At 35.4% G+C, this 20843-nt stretch overlaps 1 protein-coding gene across 1 annotated transcript in view; it reads right to left on the minus strand.

The window, feature by feature from the left end:
- Cyp7b1 (cytochrome P450 family 7 subfamily B member 1) overlaps positions 1–20843 on the minus strand; it is a 178535-nt gene that overhangs the window by 21792 nt on the left and 135900 nt on the right. The window contains exons 2-4 of the mRNA XM_005322962.4: positions 12557–12693; positions 3586–4173; positions 2912–3118 (exon numbers count right to left, since the gene is read on the minus strand). Coding sequence (XP_005323019.1) covers positions 2912–3118; positions 3586–4173; positions 12557–12693 — 932 coding nt within the window. The remainder of the gene's footprint in view (positions 1–2911; positions 3119–3585; positions 4174–12556; positions 12694–20843) is intronic.

Raw genomic sequence — 20843 nt, forward strand, 5'->3', positions numbered from 1 at the left:
ATATAATCAAACAAAATCAGGTGACTACAATTTACCCGAGCTGTTGAGGAGTTATAATTCACTTTACCTTATATGTTAACCTAGAATTATTTTTGCTCTTTTTCCAGATGATGCATAGAAAAAAAGTCCCTGTGGGGTAAGGCAGACCTGAATACAATGTCGGTTTAGTTCACAAGTAATTGAAAAGGAAGAAAACAATATCAACTCTGGAGGGATGTCATAGAGGTTAAATATCATTTTGGTGATAACAATAGGTAACATTTATTGAATCTATACTGGGTTTGATTCAACTGTTATTTATATCCAATTTTCAGATAAACTGTGAGATTATTTAAAATTATCAAGATTATTTGCTATCAATTTATCAAAATTTAAATTGTGAGATCTTTGCTTTGTTAATATTTTTCTTATCTTTACCTTTCAGAATCATGTTTTATCCTTTTCTTTTCCTGTATTTGAAACCTGGAGTTCTAAATACTTATACCCAGACTTTTCCTTAGAAAAACACTTAAAAAATTCTTACTTTCCTCACAGAGTTTTTCAACATCCATCCTTTCAGCATCTTTTCCTATTGAGATCTTGACACCAAGTAACAGTTATCTGAAACTTGTTGCATTTATTAAGTTAGTTCACATTTTATTTAAACTTGTAGAATTTTTTACTAAACATTGATAAATAAGAATTTTTAGTGAGGTCATGATAAGTGAGTACCCTTCATTTGATAAGATGGATAAATATAAAACAATATACTGTCATGTTTTCTTTGTCTAAAAGAAAAGAGTAAAATGGTTTTGAAAAGTGATTCTCAAGAGCATTGGAAAGAGCTGGGCATGGTGGTACAGGCCTGTAATCTCAGTGGCTTCTGAGGCTAAGGCGGGAGGATCACAAGATCAAAGTCAGCTTCAGCAACTTAGCAAGGCCCTAAGCAACTTAGAGAGACCCTGTTTCCAAAAATAAATAAATAAATACATAAAAATGGCTGGGGATGTGCCCCTGGGTTCAATCCCTGGTACCAAAAAATGCGTTGGAAAGAAAGCACTGATGTATCACACAGTTCATGCTCCTTTGATAAAGAGTAATACTGTGATCAACCTATGACTAAATGTAGGGTCTTCTGTTGTTTAACTGATTCATTAAAAATCTATTTCAATCTCATTAACCTTATATTTGTGAGTAAACTCTTTTCTAGGTGATAATGCACTCCAATGTTTTAAAGTCTCATAATAAACAACACTGGTCTTTGTTGGTGACCAAGTTCACAATGAGCTTTGTAGCTGCTGAAGGCATAATGACCTTTGAACAGGTAGATCTCAACTCACTTGGAACTTTCCTTGTCATTCACTGAGTGATGGTAGGGGAGCTATATATTTATGAGGGCTCCAAGTACAAAAGAGTCCAGGTCCATCTATTGAGTTAAAGCGACCCAAGTTACAACAGTAGAACTTGCAGTTTCTTCTGATCAAATAAATTCAAACATTTCTGTTTTGATACTATGGTTTAAAAATATCTTTTTGTTTCAATGACAAGGAATTGAGAACAAAAATAGAGTTGATGAGTTTCAACTGAATTTTTAAGAATTTTTATTAGTACAGAAGACAGATACACATTCCCTGAAGTTTATTTGCATGACTTCCCTATATGTATCATCTTATTCATATGATGCTATGGAAATTACTTGAACATATAGCCAATGCAATCTTAAAATTTTCAAGAAACCGTAAATCTTCTACCCAGAAATACAAATACAATGTATCCAAACAGAGATAACCACCCAGAATTTTACAAAAATGTTGTGCATTTCTGGCCAGTTTGCTTTCTGCCACTGCCTCTGACGGATCTCAGCCTGACCCGTGGGAAAAATTTCTACAACACTTGGGCCATTATTCTCAATGCCAATTGGTGGTCAACTACAATCAAGACTGGGAGGGCCTTTGTTCTCAGAAGTTACCCTCAAAGAACCTGGACAAATTTAAAAGATAAAAAGTTGAGACCAATATATGCTAAAATACTGGCCTACATGGTCAAAGGAGTGAAGTGATACAGATATATAAATACTTAATTCTGCATTTGTCCAAAGGGACTTGGAATATTGTGACCTAAAAGAATATCAGAGAATGAAATGCTAATATGGAGGAAACAGAGAATAACTCATTGATAAGGAGTTTAACTTTGAGAGTGTAAGTTCACTACCTAATGATAATGAAGAGTTCTTCCCCAAACCTGTAAAGGTGAATGTGATCTTGGTGAATGTGATCTTGCTGTGATCTAGAGCTCATATTACAGATGCATAGGTTGGGCTGAGGATATAGCTTTGTTGGTAGAGTGTTTGCTTTCAATGCACAAGGCCCTGGGTTCAATCCCCAGCATGACAAACAACAACAACAAAAACTAGATGTATAGTCCATGTAGAAAACAAAAAGAACTTTGAGAACTACACACTTCTAGCTGTTTAAAATGTCCTAACCTGTGCCTGAAAATGTAGACACACTGTTTTAAGGAAGAATAAATATGTTTTGTACACAAGTTGTCCCTCTGAAATACTTTCTTTCTCAATCTCCAAATCCTTTTCTTGTCAAGATAGTGCAGCAGTGTTTGGAAAGAATTAGCACACCAACAGATGCTTAGAACCAAATGACTTAATAGGCATAAACTTTTTTTTTTTTTCCAAATAATTGCAAAGCTTTGGTTTAGCCTTTTGCATACCTTGCATAGTTAATTATCTAGGCCTTAATGTTTACATGCAATGAGAGTATCTACAGCCATAAACTACATAATTTATAATTGATGTAAATGGGTGTTATTATGTCAATTAGGCAGCTGTGTCCTCCACCTCTTGGTAAACAGCTATGAGTGATAAACTGAGTTTGCAGAGAGGTACCTCTTTTCTTCATAACAGATAAAAATAAATTACCTAGGCAGACCAGGCTGTCCAATTGGTCTCTGGTGAGGTGGATAGAAAATCCAGATCCTTTCTTTTGACCTGTTGACTGCAGCAAACAGTCAATTTCGTCACGCAGTGCTTCCACAGCTTCTGGGTGCCGGAGAAGATAATACATTGCCCAGAACATGGCTGGAATCGTGTTTGTCACAGAGGCCCAGAGAAAGCCAAAATGATGTGCTGGGAGAAAATAAGTGAAAAGGAAGATTAATAGCGTTTATTACACTGATTAGATTTGCAGTGTGCTAATTAAAAGATGTTAGGACACAGACCCAGCCAAGGATCAGTGCATGCTAATGAGAACCAATAGGCTTCTGAAGTCTAATTTTCTGCTTAATGAGAATAGTTTAAAATGTAATGTGTGTGTGGTGGGGGGACAGGAAGGTGGGGGATGAGATAAAAGGAATAAATGCAGCTTAGTTATACTCTTTCTCATTATCATCATTAAGTATCTTGTTTTACCACCTCAGCAAAAAAAAAAAAAAAAAATCAATTATCACAGAGGGTTGTTTCAGAGTAAAACATTTTATCATTAGCCAATTAGAAAGAGCATAAAAAATTTCAAGGTCGCCATTTTGTCTTTTTATTTCAAAGGTCTACTGTAAATTATTTTACTTTAGGTAAGTAATCATTCAGAAGTTTCTTACCTCCTATTTCAAGGTCCTGAACCAAATATTGCTCCAGGATTTCTTGCCTCCTTTGCACAATTTCTGACTTTTCTTGTGTCTTTGCTAAGTTTTCTGATGTCAGGGAATTTATCAGTTTCTTCTGCAGAGCCTTGACATTTCCTAGAAGCTCAATGGGTATGTCAGAAATTAAGTATGTGAACTTGTCATCATATTTAAAAAGATCATCTTTCAGCTCACTGATAATCTTTTCCTTGTCTCCAGCAGGAATTTTTCCATATATGGCTGTAAACGTGACCTCAAATACTACTGAGCGGCAGAAGGTTAACATTTGTGCTGTGTTCCAATTTGTGGTTTTTAATAGTTTGGGCTCAAACATTTGTTTTAGATCCTGCAACATGTTTTCCAAGAGTATGTCCAAAGATCTGCCTTGCAAAAGTTGATAGGCAACGTGAAGGTCATGAGCTAGATCTTCATTTCTCATGGACGTCTTGATGGAGAATGCTTTCTCTGAAAGTTTTCTTGAAAATACATCAAAGCTTAATTGTTTGTGGTTTTTCATTACCAATGGGTACTGGAAAGGGTCCAAAATAAATGTTATGTAGTTCCCTAAAAAAAAAGAAAAAAAAAAGAAAGGAAAAGGAGGAGGTGGTGGAAGAGGAGAAGAAATTAAGTTTATTTAGTGGCAAAACAAAAATATATACCTTAAGTTTGAAAATATTTTAATCAAAAATAGATTCTTTGAGTTAAGACAAAAAAACTTGATAAGAATTCATTTTATTCAAAGGTCTACTGCAGGAAATGTAAGATGGTATTAAAAAAAACTCTAAAAGCTTGACGTTAAATATCCTAAATTCTTAAGTGATCTTTTACATAATAATAGTACATACTTCCAATTTATTTATTTATTTATTTATTCATTGGTATTGGAAATTGAGCCCAGTGCTGCTCTACCACTAAGCTGCATCTCCAGCTCTCTTTATTTTGAGACAGGATCTCACTAAATCACCTGGCTGGTCTTGAACTTGTGATCCTCCAGTCTCAGTCTCCCACATATCTGGGATTATAGGCATGCATCACCACACTGGCTTAATTCCAACTTTTAACTCAAGTATCTAGACATTTTAAATATCCTTTAATCCCTATTCACATAATCCCTTGATGTAAACACTTGTCATTTACTCCCAATAAAACAAACGATACAACAAATTGGTTAGATGCCATTCAATTACTGATTATTTAACTTGCTTGATGTTATCTTAGTTTGATCAGATACAATAATTATACTTAATAATTAATACTCAATAATCAATTATTAATTCAAATAAATGAAAATACCACATGCAGTGGTCACTCAAAAATAAACATCTATGATTTTGGAACATGTTCAGGTCACATATTGAATTGTGATAAGCACTATATCAAAGACCAGAATCCATCCATTCATGCACAACATTTATTGAGACCCAGACATTTGGTTATATTCTTTTCCTCTTGAGATATAAAGATATAAAGAAAGTATTGTGTTGTGATGGATAGTGATATAGCAGAGGTGTAAACACAGTGGAAGGGGAGCAGGAAGTGGAATTTGTTCCAGTTTGCTTCCTGTTTTCAGCAAGGGTTTCTTGAGGGAATAATATTTATCTTTTCTACACATAGTGTTGCCAAAATTTATCTGATTAAAAAACTAGGGGTGATTATTGATAATACCAACTCCTGTAAAATTTCGATTCAGAATGCTCGGAAGTGAGGCTTACAAATCTCTATGTATGACAAGTTCTTCAAGGGATTCTTAGAAGGAGGTACCCTTGAGGAACAGTTTTGTCACAGTCTGTTCCTCAAAACTGGCAAGGACCTTGGAGAGTTCCTAATTCAACCCCTACAGTGATCAGTTGAGCAAGCTTAGGAAGGACAAAAGAGGTAGAGTCAAGGTCATGCTGCCATTTTTAGTGGCTGCCATTTTTAGTTGCAGAGCCTGGAAGAGAAATTCTGCTCTATGAACTATGCTTTTCTTCCTGCAGTGCTAGTCTCTTTTCACTAGAGTACTGGTTTTTTTTTTTAAAAATATTTATTTATTTTTGTTGTAGTTGAACACAATATCTTTATTTTATTTATTTATGTTTACGTGGTGCTGAGGATCGAACCCAGGGCCTTGCATGTGCAAGGCCAGCGCTCTACCGCTGAACCACAATCCCAGCCCTAGAGTGCTGTTTTAATATCCCTTCCAATTAGAAATACTGTACAGATAGTATTTAATAGTGACATGTGAGAAAGCCTTTTCTATCTATACAAAAAAGAAAAATTTTAATTTCTAATTATTTATTGTCTTCATTACCACCCCACCCCATTTTCTTAGACAAAGAACTTCTCACTTGTTATTTATGGAAACTCAAATGGCATTACAGAAATTAAATTCAATTTGACACAAGATATTTAGGATAAAGCGTTGGGATAATTTTCAACCAAATCCTGGAAACAGGATAAATGTGTTCTTGTTCTTCAATTTTATAGTTTAAGTTTTTAATATACATGAAAACATATGCGTTGTGATTTATTTCTTTAAAAATTAGTCATATGACTTGAATTTTGTTTACTTCATTTCCCCTTGATTCATTTAATAAAGTAAGCCAAATCAGGAATGAGGGTAAAGCTGGAAGTGGCTACTCGTTCTCATAAGATATCAAAGCTGCTGCCTTACACAAAGTGAATTTTCCAACCTCCCTGGGGAGAGCAGAAAGGACTCAACTGGATTTGGGCATACTTTATGACACCTGCTTTACTATGGAAGCTTAATTAAATAAAATTGCCAGCATCTGCCTGACAAATAATTTCTTTTTAAAAAGTCAATTATTTTAATTTTGCAAAAAAATCATAATTTTAGGCACAAAAGTATATTTTCACAGGTGGTAATTCATACTTTTCTGTTTTTATTAAGTGAAAGAATTTTGCTCAATACTGATAGGATTATTTAAAATTATTCCCTAAAATTCAGAGTATATAAAAGGTGTAATTTGTAAAACACACAAACTTTTAGAGATTATTTTGAAATTTTTCCTACCAAATTTCTACATTCATCTAACTCTAAGTGGAAAGACAAAAATATAATCAGATTGTACGTTTGATATATATATATACACACACACACACACACACACACACATATATCCTCATAAGGTAGAGGATGTATGTATGTTTTTGTTGTCCACAATTCATGAGAAATAGACACATTCTTTCTCTGCCCCTTCTCCCCTATGGGAAGAAAATATGAGGCTCATTTCAAATAAAAGAGATAAAGGTTGCCTGTGGAAAAATTGATTCAGTTTAGCAACCAATTATTAATGTATTTTTAAAAAAGCAATTGTTCATATTAGGATCTTTTGAAAAACCATTACTGACTAGTTGAAATCAATATGCAGATAAAATTCTCAATTCTCATCTTCTCAAGGCTCTTTTCACCCTAGGATCTGCATTTTCCTCTTTCTCATTCTAATTTTAATTTTCTTCAACATCAAGGCCCTGCTTTTTCACCTTCTATCTTTCTGATTGAGATGAAGATTGCTTTAGAAGTAGATGTTTTGATTTTCTGGATTTTTACTTTTCAAGTGGGTTTGGAAGCACTAATAACCCTGGAGATGGTAACTGGCTTTCCAACTTTTAATCTTCAGTATAAACAATTTAAGCTAAGTTTTCCAAAATTAATATTAATTTAAACCATCTGTCCACCATCTGCTAATGTGAGATGCAAAAACCAGAGTTTCTTTGTGATCTTTAATCAGACAGTTAGGAAAACACATATACATTCATAAAATGAATTTAAATTTCCTAACAAAGGAAATCTTCTGAAAGTTATTTTGAAGGCTATGTATTCTCGGAGCAAAATTAACTTCTGCTCCAGTGTGATTTTATGTAAATGAATGCCAAGTGTCAACAGGCATGTTGCCTAGTTCACAGAGATCATAAGGTAGAGGAATATCCTTTGCCATGTTTTCAAAAGAGAAGAGAATGCTGTCAGCAGTTGATATGAAATATTGATTTAAAGAATTTCAGAGTTTGTCTGAAATATAAATGTCCAAATGGGGCCCATGTCCATCCAAATACAATATTAAATCATTCTTCTGAAAATTAAATTTGAAAGGGCAGATTTTTGACATCTTCCTTGCCCATTATTTCATTCTTGTCCCTTTCACGGAGCTGACGAGGCCGTTTTAGATATTAATTCTAGCATTCCTATATAACCCGTACATGATCCCTTCACTAACTCAACAGTCTTTTCTCTTCCTTCAGGACTAGTCCTCTAGGAGGGGTAAAGCTGCAAGAGTCAAAGAACAGTCGATAAAACTATTTTAAAACATCTAGCTATTCACCCTAATATATTATATATAGGAAGTTTGACATCTGGATCATTATAAATTAAATTTTGATGTTTTCATGTCTGATATTGGGTGCTATATAGATACATAGCCATGGGAATTCAAAGCAACTATTTGGCTGCTTGGGATAGAAATGCCCAGTAAATAAATATGAGATAAAGTTTAATTTTAAAGAAATTTTCCACAATTATAAACTTTGAATCTCTGTGTTTAGCCAGTTCTTTAATAAATTTTTTAAATTTTAAAACTGAAAGTATTTGTTGGGAGAATGGAATATGAGTCAACTTTTTATTTTATGAGGATAACCACCTTTGCATCCTCTCCCTCTTATTAGGGAGATTTCACTAGCTGTTGACAATGATGTGCAGTGGAACTTCGCTGGGGTGACATCTAGGGAAAATGATTCCGCTGCACCACCACACAAAATCAATTAGAGAACTATTTTCTGCGACAGGTCACGAATTTACGTGGTTTCTCATAAAAAGATGTACCTTTTAATTTCTTTATTAAGATGACATCCATGTCCCTTGAGACTTTTGGGGATGACAATCATTTGCTCATGCTGCAAGAATGTACACTCATGGAAATCACATTATGGGACAAGGGTGGAAGACTTTGTTCTTCATTTTCTAAATGAGCTACTTGGCAAACTGATCATTGAAATCATGCACATTAACAGGATTTCTTGACAGGAACTTATTCAGATTCTACTAAGAGCAAAAGGAAAGCAGTGGTACCTATTCAATTGCGGTTGTCTATTATTGAGTTCAAAAATATAACCATGCTTAAATTATTTAGACACTAGAAATTCAGCAAGCTTCTCAGAATTTAAGATTAAGATAGCAAGTGTCAACAGAAATTGGTTGTTTTTGAAAAGTGAATAAAAGTTATTCAAATCTGCCACAAGTTTCTGCTGAATCATCTTAGTTAACATTTATATCATGTCCTTACAAAAGGAAAGATGGAGTTTTCAGTAATTTTTTGTACCTACTCATTGGGAACATGAATTTACCTTTGTAAAAGTAACAGTAACATTTTTTTTTAAAAGTGAAGGATACAATTTTTGGCATCACGAAGCCAAAAATTTACTTACAAATAAAGAAAAAAAAAAGCACCAGCTATATCTTAGGGTTTATATCATTGCATTTCGTCAGCTCTAAGGTATTAGGAATTTTCCCCATCAAATATTTATTGTGACTCAATCAGCACTGAGCTCTGGACTAAATGTTGGTAATAGAGGACCTAACAAGTCCTCTATAACGAAGGGAGACAGACAAGCGAATCAGCAATAAATTCAGAATGTGTTACGTGCTCTGACAGCAGTAATTCCAGGAGTAATTGGACCCTGAAGAAGAGATACCAAGGGTGAGATGGCCACAAAAGGATTGGAGGAGGAAGTACCATGAGACTAAGGCCTCAAAAGATGAGTCTGTGTCAATCAGGTGAGAACAGAATTCTAGCAGAAGGAGTAGCAAGGGAAGACACAGAAGCCCAAAGGCCACAGTATGTGAGGAAGAAAATCCCAACAAGATGGTATATTAATGGTACATTAAGTACAAGGCAAGCAGTAACAAAGGACAGGATTGGAGAAACAGGTGGAGATTGGACCTAAGGAATCCTTGTGAAGATTAAGTTATATATCACAAGTCCTCTTTTTCTACAATGCATGATTTTTTTTTAATTGATACAGTTCGTGTGCATCTTTATTTAGTATTTTTTATGTTGTGCGGGGAATTGAACCCAGTGTCTCACCTCACACGTGCTAAGCAAGCTCTCTACCACTGAGCTACAACCCCAGTCTGCATGGATTTTTTTTTTCCATTGCCATTCTTTCTGAAATTTGAGTCTATGTGATTATTGATGGAAGAAACCTGCTAGCTGCCAAGCAAAATAATAAGCTGTGATAAAACTCAGACATCCTGTTCATGGGAAAACTCAACCATATTGATGAGGTTATTTAGTTGAACCCTGAACCATATTGATGAGGTTATCTAATTGAACCCTGTTTGGATTGGATATAAAGTGTCCCCCAAAGCTCCTATGCTAATGTAAGAATAGTCAATGGTTAATTGATTAGATTATGAGAACTGAAACCTAATCATTGACTTAATCCATTGGGTGAATTAATACTTTGAATGAACTAACTAGGTGGGACATGGCTGAAGAAGTAGGTCACTGGGGGCATTCCTTTTGGGTTTTATGTTTTGGTACCTCACTCTACTTCCTGGCTACCATGAGCTGAGCAGCTTTCCTCCACTACACCCTTGCACCATGAAGTTTAGCCTCACCTCAGGCCCAGAGCAATGGAGTTGCTGCACATGGACTGATCCTCTGAAACCATGAGCAAAAATAAACTTTTCCTCCTCTAAGCTATTTGTATCAGGTATTCCCATTTCAGTGAAAAAAGCTAAGATCCTTCCTTCCTTCCTTCCTTCCTTCCTTCCTTCCTTCCTTCCTTCCTTCCTTCCTTCATTCCTTCCTTCTCTTTCTTTCTTTCCTTCCTTCCTTTTTTTTCTTTTCTAAATATTATGTTAAAATGGAAGAACTGAAATGAAGTCACTGTATGTATAAAAAGTCACCTCTGATACTCAACCAAGTAATTATATGAAGAAGACATTACTGGCTCTCTAGGAAGGAAACATAAAATTTCAAAGCTGGTTAGAGGAAGATATAAGGGATGGAGCTAAGGAGGAGGTCTGTATAGAAATGGTATAGATAAGGGCTATTCAGAATCCATGGAGGAACCAGAGGGCCAGTGTTGAGGAAGCCCATTAGCAATAGAATGTTTCAGGAAGGAAAAGAGATCAGTGATGTCAATGCAAGTAGAGAGGTCTAGTGATGAGGGTCCACCAATCACCTCAGCACAGCAGAATGTGGGTGGGTTAAGTTTAGGAGGGCTGAAGGAGGTGAGCAACTAGAAATAGCAAATGCAAAATATCTAGATGCAAAAGAGAAAAAATTAGAATGGAAAGTAAGTAGAAGAAGAATATAAGAGAAGTTTAAGCATGGTTATAGGGATAAGGAACCCAAAGGAAAAAAAATGGAGATATGTGTGTTAAAGGAATGGATTACAATGCAGCAGTCCGGAGAAGGCAGGAAAGGACCACAGGATAGGAAGGGATTGTCTTGAACATTCTCTGAAGTTGGGGAAAAGTGGTATGGAGAGTTCTGAAACAGCTACTTGTAGTAGGTACATGGAGCTCTGAGGAAGATTATACTTGATATTATCAATCATCTAGTTAAGGAAAGGAAAGGGTGTAAACAGTTAAAAGCTGGGGGCCCCAAAATAGTCTCTTCTTGCCCTCCCTCTGATAATATTCAACCATAAGGTAGAAGGCAAAGGAACGTGGGTAAGTCAGTCTGGAGAGATCAGTCTTTGGGATATAGATAGAAATTAAAATTAAAGAAATAGAATTGCTAGCCTGGGTGATAAACTGATGCTGAAGACCCTGCACAAAGATGGCCACAGTCATTCCCTTCTGCCTTTCCACAGGAGCTCCTAGGAACTGTGGTTCCCCCAGGAGGAGGCAAAGTCTATTTCCCTGACCTTGAATTTGGGCTACTCTGATTTGTGCTAAGTTACAGAATGTGGTAGAAGTGACATGATACCCTAGACCTCATGATACCCTGCAGCTTCTCGTCTTGCTCTCTTCAAACACTAACTGGCAGGTGAAGAAATTTCCCTGGGGATGAAATATCACATGAAGAAGGAAGCCCAGGCAGCATGAGAGGAGACCATCTTGGACCCTGCAGTCCCACCCAGCAGCCAGGTGACTCAGGCAAGACCAGTTGTTTTGAACCATAAAAATTTTGGGAAGATTTGTTAGGTAGCAATATTTGATCTCAAAAGAGGAGGGGCTAAGACCATTTCGAATTCTCTTTTCAACCCTATGATTTGGGGGGTGTGTAGGAATCTTACTGTTTGTTTATTAAAGTAAATATTTTTATTAATGTTTGAAGAAGAATGAAAATGACGAATATAATCCAGACTACTCTTTGCTAGGAATCCAAGGGTGGAAGAATGAGTATGTGGAACACTGAGGATTTTTAGGGTAGCAAAACCAAACTGGTAGATGCATGTCATTATGCATTTGTAAAAACCCAAAGAACAACACAGAAGAAGTTTCTAATGTGAAAAGTGAACCTTAAATAATGTACCAATATTAGCTAATCAGTTTCAATGAATGTTCACACTTATACAAGATGTTAATAACAGGGGAAAGTGCAAACAGGAGAGAAGGTGGGTATCTGGGAACTCTTTGAGTTATCTGCTAAATTTTCTGTAAACCTGAAACTGTTCCTCAAAATAAAGGCATTCATAAACAGTTACACTTAAGCTTTTTTTTTTTTTTAAATCCTCTTAAATATAAGCCAAAACCAAACAAAATGATGAATGAAGGCAGAAGAGTGGGTTTTCTCTAGGTACCAACAAGAGAGTCTGTAATTTGTTCTTTTAAGGCGATAAGAACATATTCAAAAACATGGTATTATTTTTCATTAGCTCTTCAATAAAACAAGGTTATAAGAATATTCCATATTTTGTGTGCGGAACCATATAAAGTCATTAAAGATAACATGCGAAATTAAGCCAAACTCAAGGTAATCATGGAAATGCTTTTTACCTCCAAGGAGAATAGTGAATATGTCACCATGTTGCTTTTGGAGAAATTTCATGTACCCTAAGGGATCTTTTTGTAAGTTGAAGGCCACTCCAAAATAAGGAAGCCAGCCTTTTATCAATGGAGGCTCACCAGGTCTCCTATAAATAGAAAAAAAAGAAAGAAAATTAAATCATTCTTATTTTAATACATATGGGTTACTTGTCCAGTCTAGAATTGTACTGCATAGATCACACATCTTCTTTCAACTCTCTTCTTCAATGATTCTTATATAATCATACATGCATTTATTGATCTCCCCCGGTACATGTGGCTCTGGGGTAGGCAGTTTAATTCACAACTTTTATTGAGCAAGTTTGAAAAATTTTGTCTTCAAGGCCTGAACGACTGCTTGACAAGTAAATCACAATCTGTTTTCTGTATTTCATATTAAAGTTCCCATAATTATAAGTAGGCACTTGTAGACTTAAAGAATCTGAGACTAAGAGGTTCTCTGGGAAACCAAATCAAATGTTTGATGTAATTTATTCTATAGGGATAAATTGTCAGTTTGGTATAAGGCTGAAAAACAAATGGTCAACTGCTTGCTTTTTGGTCTTTCATAAGTCATGCTATAAATGCTGTCTGATGAACTTAATAAGACCCAAACTTAGTTTTGATTCACATTTGTGATTTCCTACCCCATGCTTTCTGAGGACTAGGCCTAATTCAACATATGGTTAAACTGCTTGTTGGAAATCAAGTAAATAATACGTTTTGAATATTGATCTTTTTGTTTCACATTAGCACAACATGTTTATAAGTGTGACTCCTTCAAACTAAACACACCTCATTCTAAATCCTAACCTGTGCGTAGGCATTTAGGTCTTTCCACAAATATAGAATATAGTTGTTTTAACCAGAAGAAATCTTCAATTATATTCTTATACATAATGGTTTAGGGGATGATGTGTTATAGGATTTGAAGTTTCTCAAACCACTTACATGCACTTAACACACTAAATATGGTGTGTTCTTTAGTAAGAACAAGTGATATTTAAGTATTTATTGTGAGATACTTCGCTGCTTTGATTGATCAAAAAGTTTTGAACTACATGGTACCTAGGGGGGATTTAGTGCTCCCTCCCTCCCTCCCTTCCTTCCTTCCTTCCTTCCTTCCTTCCTTCCTTCCTTCCTTCCTTCCTTCCTTCCTTCCTTCCTTCCTCCCTCCCTCCCTCCCTCCCTCCCTTCCGTCCTCAAATAAGGGATTTCAATCTGAGAGGTCAACAAACTGGGCTGAAGTCATGAAGCTACTCAATAGCAGTGGGTGCACTGGGATGGAAGTCTTGAACCCCACGACTACACTCTAGACCTCCAGGAACATTAGTCAGTTAACCTGTGAATCTGGCAAAAAAAAAAAAAAAAAAAAAAATCTAAGCAGTTCCCTGCCTGAACTGACAGACACACATTCAATAAATTGCACCGCCCCTTGAATCTGAGAGCTCTTGCTGTGCGCTGGGTGTGAGATGTGGGTATTTAGTTGCCAAAGTAGCACTCTTTGTCATCAGATGTCAATTAGATTGAAATTGCAGAATCAGAAGAGAGACACATAATAATCTTGAAAAGTATTTTGTGCTATAGAGAACAATGAAAACCTCAAAATTATTTCCATAACATATATATTTGACCTATTCTTTTATGAAGCTTTTTAAATTGAAACTGCAAGTGAATACAATTGTTAAATTTCACTAATGTGCTTTTTAAATCATATGAAGTGTTCTTTAAAATAATATGAATTTAACTACAAGTTTCTTCTTTTTTTTGATCTATGATCCCAGCAAACCTGCACTTTGAAATTTCTTCCTAGTCATTTATTTGGTGAACCAAATCTGATTGAAAGTAAAAACAAAACAAAAACAAACAAAAATGCTATTTTTTTATCCTAGAAGGGATTAAAACAAATATTCAGAAGAACTCTGATTCTCTAGTCCATCTGTGAGATGACTTATGGTACATGCAACCCATTTTGATTAATCACAAGATATTACTAGCTCAGATCTCATCAAAGACCAAGATTATGATCATACTAGCATGGACTTTTATGGAGCTGGATTAACCCTATCAGAAGCTTTAATTTTCCCACAACCCAACATGGCAGAATTAAGCTTAAAAAATAAATGTCAGCTGTTTCAGGGAGAAAAATTAAAATCTATCACAGTTATGATAGAAATCAAGAAAAGATCCTGCTTTCTTCTTTTAAAAGCAATTTATCTCCATGATAATTTTAAAAAACATGCTGTTGAAATGTTTCAATACATGTCCTGAGAAGCAGGAAAATAAGAAACATTGCATAGAAATGTAGGTGTTATTCATCCTAGTGTTTTTCCTATTATTTTCTCAAATATAGCCTTTAGTAATAAAGACTTGCTTTTTTGGAAAATATAAGAAAATCAAAAAAACATTATAAAATTTTATATTCAAAGATTATCTGATTGGACAGCAGAATCCACATGCTGGAAACTGTCATAGTCCATGTGCTAGCTGTCTCTGACCCTTTTGAATTTGTGAGTCATCTACTTCACAAAACTTCTTTTCAAAGTATTAACTCTTTTCCTTGGTTTACTTTTACAGTGTTTGGTGGAAGTTTGCTTGAATGTTGCGTTGTGACTACAATTTAGAAAGGGCTTTTTTTCATATTCTAATTTATTGCAACTAATGACATCTTCTATTCTGTCAGTCAGTCAAAAGCCATATTCTTCATGGAGCTTCCCTAGTGGAAGAGCACGGGGCTCAGAAATCCAAGGGAATATTAATTTTCAGAGTTAGGGAAGCACATTAGGAAGCCATTTTATTGTTGCAAAGATGAGAGGGTCATCATTTCTTACAGCTGTGTTTATTTTGGCAGCAGTAAGCTGAACACTATTAAATACCATGTCACAGCAATGCTTAGTTTCAGGGAAAAAAATATATTGCTAGTTCAACTTATGACCCATTGAAGACAGATTACAAAAATCTGTCCTCATCAGTATATTTGTAAAATTTGTATAGGGAGGGAAGACATCCCATAATGACCCAGAAAGGCTGTTGACACATGGCAAAGTGCAAATACTGCTATTTGTCTCCCTCATGCACTATAACTTTGAAAATAGAACACTATCCACTACTGAGTGAGGATACAGCCTTAGTTCTTGTTGTGGATAATCAAATCTCAAAACTTTAAAGAAACAGCTGTAAGGTAATGGTAGGTTAAAAAAAAAAAAATCTACGGCCCATACCCTCTCTCAATCTCACTCAAACAAAACAGACTTCCTCAAATCTTCTAATTGTATTTAAGGAACTACAAGGACACATCAAAGAAATTATGCAAATTAGAGCTTATCAATGTTCTCAACCCTAAATTCTATGAATATACCATTGCATCAGGACTTGCAATTTCTTCCATGGACATGGTAGGACACATCTATAAGTTTATACAAACTATCAAGTAAAGTTTAAATTTATCTGGTAGTAAAAATTGGAGAAGATCGTAAATACATAGAATGACTACAAAATACAAATGATGTTTAAGACATGTCCCTTTGGTTAAAAAGAAGGACATTAAAATGTAAAGGCGTGGACTTATGCTAAATACTTGGTTTCTCATGATATTTGAAATTCATCCTTATGCTACTTTTGTAGGTAAATACATAGGTTAAAAAACATGGCTAATGGCTATTGCATATTGTTCTTCTAGGCATTTTTAAGTAGAAGTGACTGAACTACTCTCACTGAAAATATTGAGTATTTCCTTTCATCACCAAAATATGAGCTCAATGAGAAATTTCAGTTCAGTTACGGAGAAATAAAGTTACAGGAAACCAGGGTTTGGGGTATCAAGGGGAAAAAGAAATAAGAAAGGAACTGGAAGGGCAGGGGACAAAATCATGCAGCTGATCCATGGCAAGCTGGGACTCTGAGAAGGACAGAGATGGTGCTAACAGGGAGCTCACAGGACTAGAAATCACCATTCTTCAACTCTTGACAAGTTGTTCACTGGCCTGAAAGCCACATGGCCTTTTCATCTCAAGTCACTCACTAAAAGTATGCTACACACAGAGCTTCTGTCAATGACAGTCAAAAATGTAGAGGAATTAAGGCAGTGTCTACCTGAGGGACTTTATTGGGTGGTTGGACAGGGCAAAGATTGTACATCCAAAAGGCAAAACAGAGAAGGCAGAGAATTCAACAGAACATGGAGCCAGAAAACAACAGCTCTTCATTCACTTTGTAAATAATCTTGTGGGGGTGGTGCACACCTGTAATCCAGTGACTGAGAGGTTGAGGCAAGAAGATAGCAAGTATGAGGCCAGACTCAGAAAAAAATAAAAATAATTAGGAATATAAACCAATTGTGGAGGACCCTTGGGTTCAATCCCAGTTCTGATAACTAATTAAACTAACTACAAAATAAATAAATTTTAAAAAAATCTTGTGGGTATGAGAGGGGACCTTCGTGTTCATACCCCACATGGGATAGAAATTTCAGATAGAATTATTTGGAGTATTTGTATATGTGAAAGTGGTTAGACATCAAAGGCTACAATGACAGCAGCATTTGGAGGACTTGGGTGCAATTTAAGAATTGTTCTCTGAGATGGATAAGAGTCTAGAATTTCAATCAAGACCTATCCTTTTACAACTCTTTGAATTCAAAAGCCCCACTTCAGCACCTTGCAAATCACAGATTTTTAATACAGATGTTTTGTTTGAGAAAGAACATGCAAATTCATATGTGTTCACAAAGTTTGGATTTTTATTATTCTTATTGGTCATTAATGAATTACTAACCAGTTAGCAAATATGTAAGGGAAAAAAAAACACACTGCCATAAAATCTCAACTTGAGGCTCACCCAAGTTTCTGGCCCTGCATGTTATAAGGTTGGAAGATATCACCTCCATCTTCAGAAGAATTAAACTAAACAAGCTCGAATTCAAGAACTCTGACATCATTAGGAGAATTGATGTCATAGGTGAACTGTTGCCCTGAAAACTAGATGGATACAGAGAATCACAGCTTACTGAGGACAGAAGCTGCTGCTAGAGACATCAGCTGGTAGAAATCCTTGAAAGGTAATTGACAATTTCTGCACACAGAGCAAGGACTAACATGAGAGAGAAAATCAAAACCAAAACCAAAAGGACTGGGGCCTAGCCTTACGGAGGATTTCCCAGTGCTTACACAAAGACAAACAGATATGAATATGAATGTATCTAATAAAGAAACTCAATTAATAGTTTATTTCCTGGAACAGAAAATACCAGATCCAGATAATCTCACTGGTGAATGCCAGTAATCATTTAAGGAAGAAAGATACCTTTTTCTACAATCTCTTCCAGACAATAGATGAGTAGTCTAATACCAGAACCAGACAAATATTTGCAAACAAGCATTATTAGAAAGGAAAATTAATAACTTTCAAAAAACATAGAGGCAAAAATCATCAACACAATAATAGCCAGTTGAATTCAATATGTATAGAAAGAGTTATATACCACAAACAAGTGGAATTTATTCCAGGTATTCAAGGTTGGCTCAACACTAAAAATTCCATTTCTGTAATCCACTACATCAACTGCATAAACAAATGGAGAGAAATTAGAAGCTTTACTATCAAGATCAGAAACAAGACAAAGATGTACTTCTCACTATTCCTATTCAACCTAATTCTGGAAGTCCTAGGTAATTCAGTAAGATAAAAAATGAAAAATTAAAAGGCAAACAGACTTGGAAGAAAAATAACACTGATTTGTTCACAAATTACATTATTGTTGATGTAAAAAATCTCAGAGTCAGAAATAACAACAAAAATCCTGAAACTAATAAGCTCTTATAGTCAAATCACAGAATACAGTGTAAGATGAATATACAAAAGTCAAAATTGCTTTTTTTAATATACCAGCAATAAACAACTGATATATAAATTAAAACACAGTACTATCACACTAGAACAAAAAGAAGTGGTATTTTGTTAACCCACTATAAAATTTATACTTAGGTATAAATCTAATAAAACATGTATAAAATCTATATGAAGAGAACAAAAACTCTGATGACAATAAAAACAAGAACATCTAAATAAATTATAAGAAGTCAATGTTCGCGGGAACGAAGACTCAAATTTGTCAAGATATCAGTTCTTCCCAATTTGATCTACACAGTCAATGCACTGTCAATTGAAACCCTTGGAGGATTTCTTGTGAATATCAACAAGATGATTCCATGTAGGTGGAGAGTCAAAACATCCAGAACAGCCAATAGAATATGGAAGAAGAAGGAAGTGGGAAGACTTACACTACCTGACTTCAAGGCTTAATATAAAGTTATAGTAATCACGACCGTGTGGTATTAATACAGAACAGAGCAGGGAACCCAGACATAGACCCATATAAATGTAATCAACTGACTTTTGACAAAGTAGCGGAGGCAATTCAAGTGAAGAAATTATAGTCTTTTCAATAAATGCTACAACAAATGGGTATCTATATGTGAAACTATGAATCTAGACACAGTTTTTATATCTTTATAAAGATGAAGTCAAAATGGAGCAGAGATACAGCTGTGTTTGTCTATTTTGTTTATTTAAACGCAAAACTATAAAAATCCTAGAAGATAATAAAAGAAAATGCAGGTAATCTTAGATTTGGTGATTTTCTTTTCTTTTTTTTTTAGATATAACACTAAAAGTTAAGTAGTTGGCATCATTTTGAGACCAAGCACTCAGAGCTTAGAGAGAAAGGAATTGATTATTTTAATTATAGATATTATGAGCTCTTTAAAAGCCAAATATGACTATAGCCTTTCGAACTAGATATTAAAGGGTCACCAAAGCATCCTAATAGGTTTAGTTTTCAATAAGGTAAATATTAATGGCTGAAACCCACATAAGTAAAAAGTTCTTTGGAGTCCTCGGTAATTTCTTTTAATAAGAGTTCTAGAAACTAAACAGTGAGGAAAACACTGTGAATCCTCTCTATCCTTGATGGTCCATTTTTTTTGCTCTGACCTCATAAGGAGCCCTTGCAATGGAATTACAAGCACTGATATAAATTGCTAGTTGAGTTGAGCTTTTTGTACCGTTCTCTCTCAGAATGCTGGTTTTCCACAATCTGAAGGACTTTCATCAAATGTAGTTTCTTCCAATTGTGGAGTGTTTGTCTATTTTGTTTATTATTAATGTTTTTATTTTCTTTATTCTTTTGTTTTCCTTACTTATTCCTTTTATTTCTTTTCCTCGTTTTCTTTTTGATTGTTTTTATTTTCTCATTTATTCTCATTCTTTTATTTTGTAAATTTAATTCGTTATGGTTTGTTTGGCCTTTTGTTCTGATTTTATTGTTGAGCTATGTTTTTCAAGTAGGCTTTGGAATTGATTTTTTTTTTTTTTGAGATGATTTGAATCAAGCTTCTTGCCGGCTTTTTCTAATTTTAAGATGGTCATGAGTCACCTCTTCCCTTAACTCAGCAGTAAGTACACCATGCAGTAGGGCTTCTTTGCCATAGCTGCTGAGGAGGAGACTTATATTGCGAAAACTGGCTCCTTGAGACCACTGGTAAGGTTATCTTTGTAAAGATGAAGTTGGCCCAGTGCATTCTGATTAGGAAAGAGTTGGCCATGAAGACCATTAAGCAGACTCAGCAGAACTTTACCAGTCTCTGGAGACTATTCTGCAAAATCCAATAACTACCCAAAACCATCAAATTATTTGTAGTGATGGAAACTGAAGAAACACTTCACTGTGTCATGGCGTAGGATAGTAGAAAAGAGGTGTTCAGTTATTGAGTGGAACATGGCAGAAAGAAGATCCAGTGCAAAATCTACCAGATGGTGTCCTACATGTAAAGTAGTACCGCCGCTGGAAAGGTGTTGTTCATAGGAAACTAAAGGCAGAAACACTGCTTTTGGATGCTGTTACAGTCTGAATATGAAACGTGCCCCCCAAATCTCATTCATTGAATGCCTGTTTTCCAGCTGGTGGTGCTAGTAGGAGGCAGTAGAAACAAGGTGAGAATCAGCTGAAGGAAGGAGGTCATTGGGGATGTGTCCTTGAGGGGTATATCTTGTTCCCAGCCCCTTCCCTGTCTCTCTTTCCCTCTCTCTGCTTCTCAGCCTCCACTAAGTGAGCAGCTCTGCTTCATCACATACTCTCTGCCATGATGTTTGCCTTGCACAGGCCCACAGTAATGGAGCCAGCTGAACACAGACTGAAGCCTGATTTTCCTCCTTTAATGTGATTTTCTCAGAGACAGAAAGCTGGTTAACACAGATTCTT

Source organism: Ictidomys tridecemlineatus, chromosome 7 (assembly GCF_052094955.1).
Source record: "Ictidomys tridecemlineatus isolate mIctTri1 chromosome 7, mIctTri1.hap1, whole genome shotgun sequence".
NCBI lineage: Eukaryota > Metazoa > Chordata > Mammalia > Rodentia > Sciuridae > Ictidomys > Ictidomys tridecemlineatus.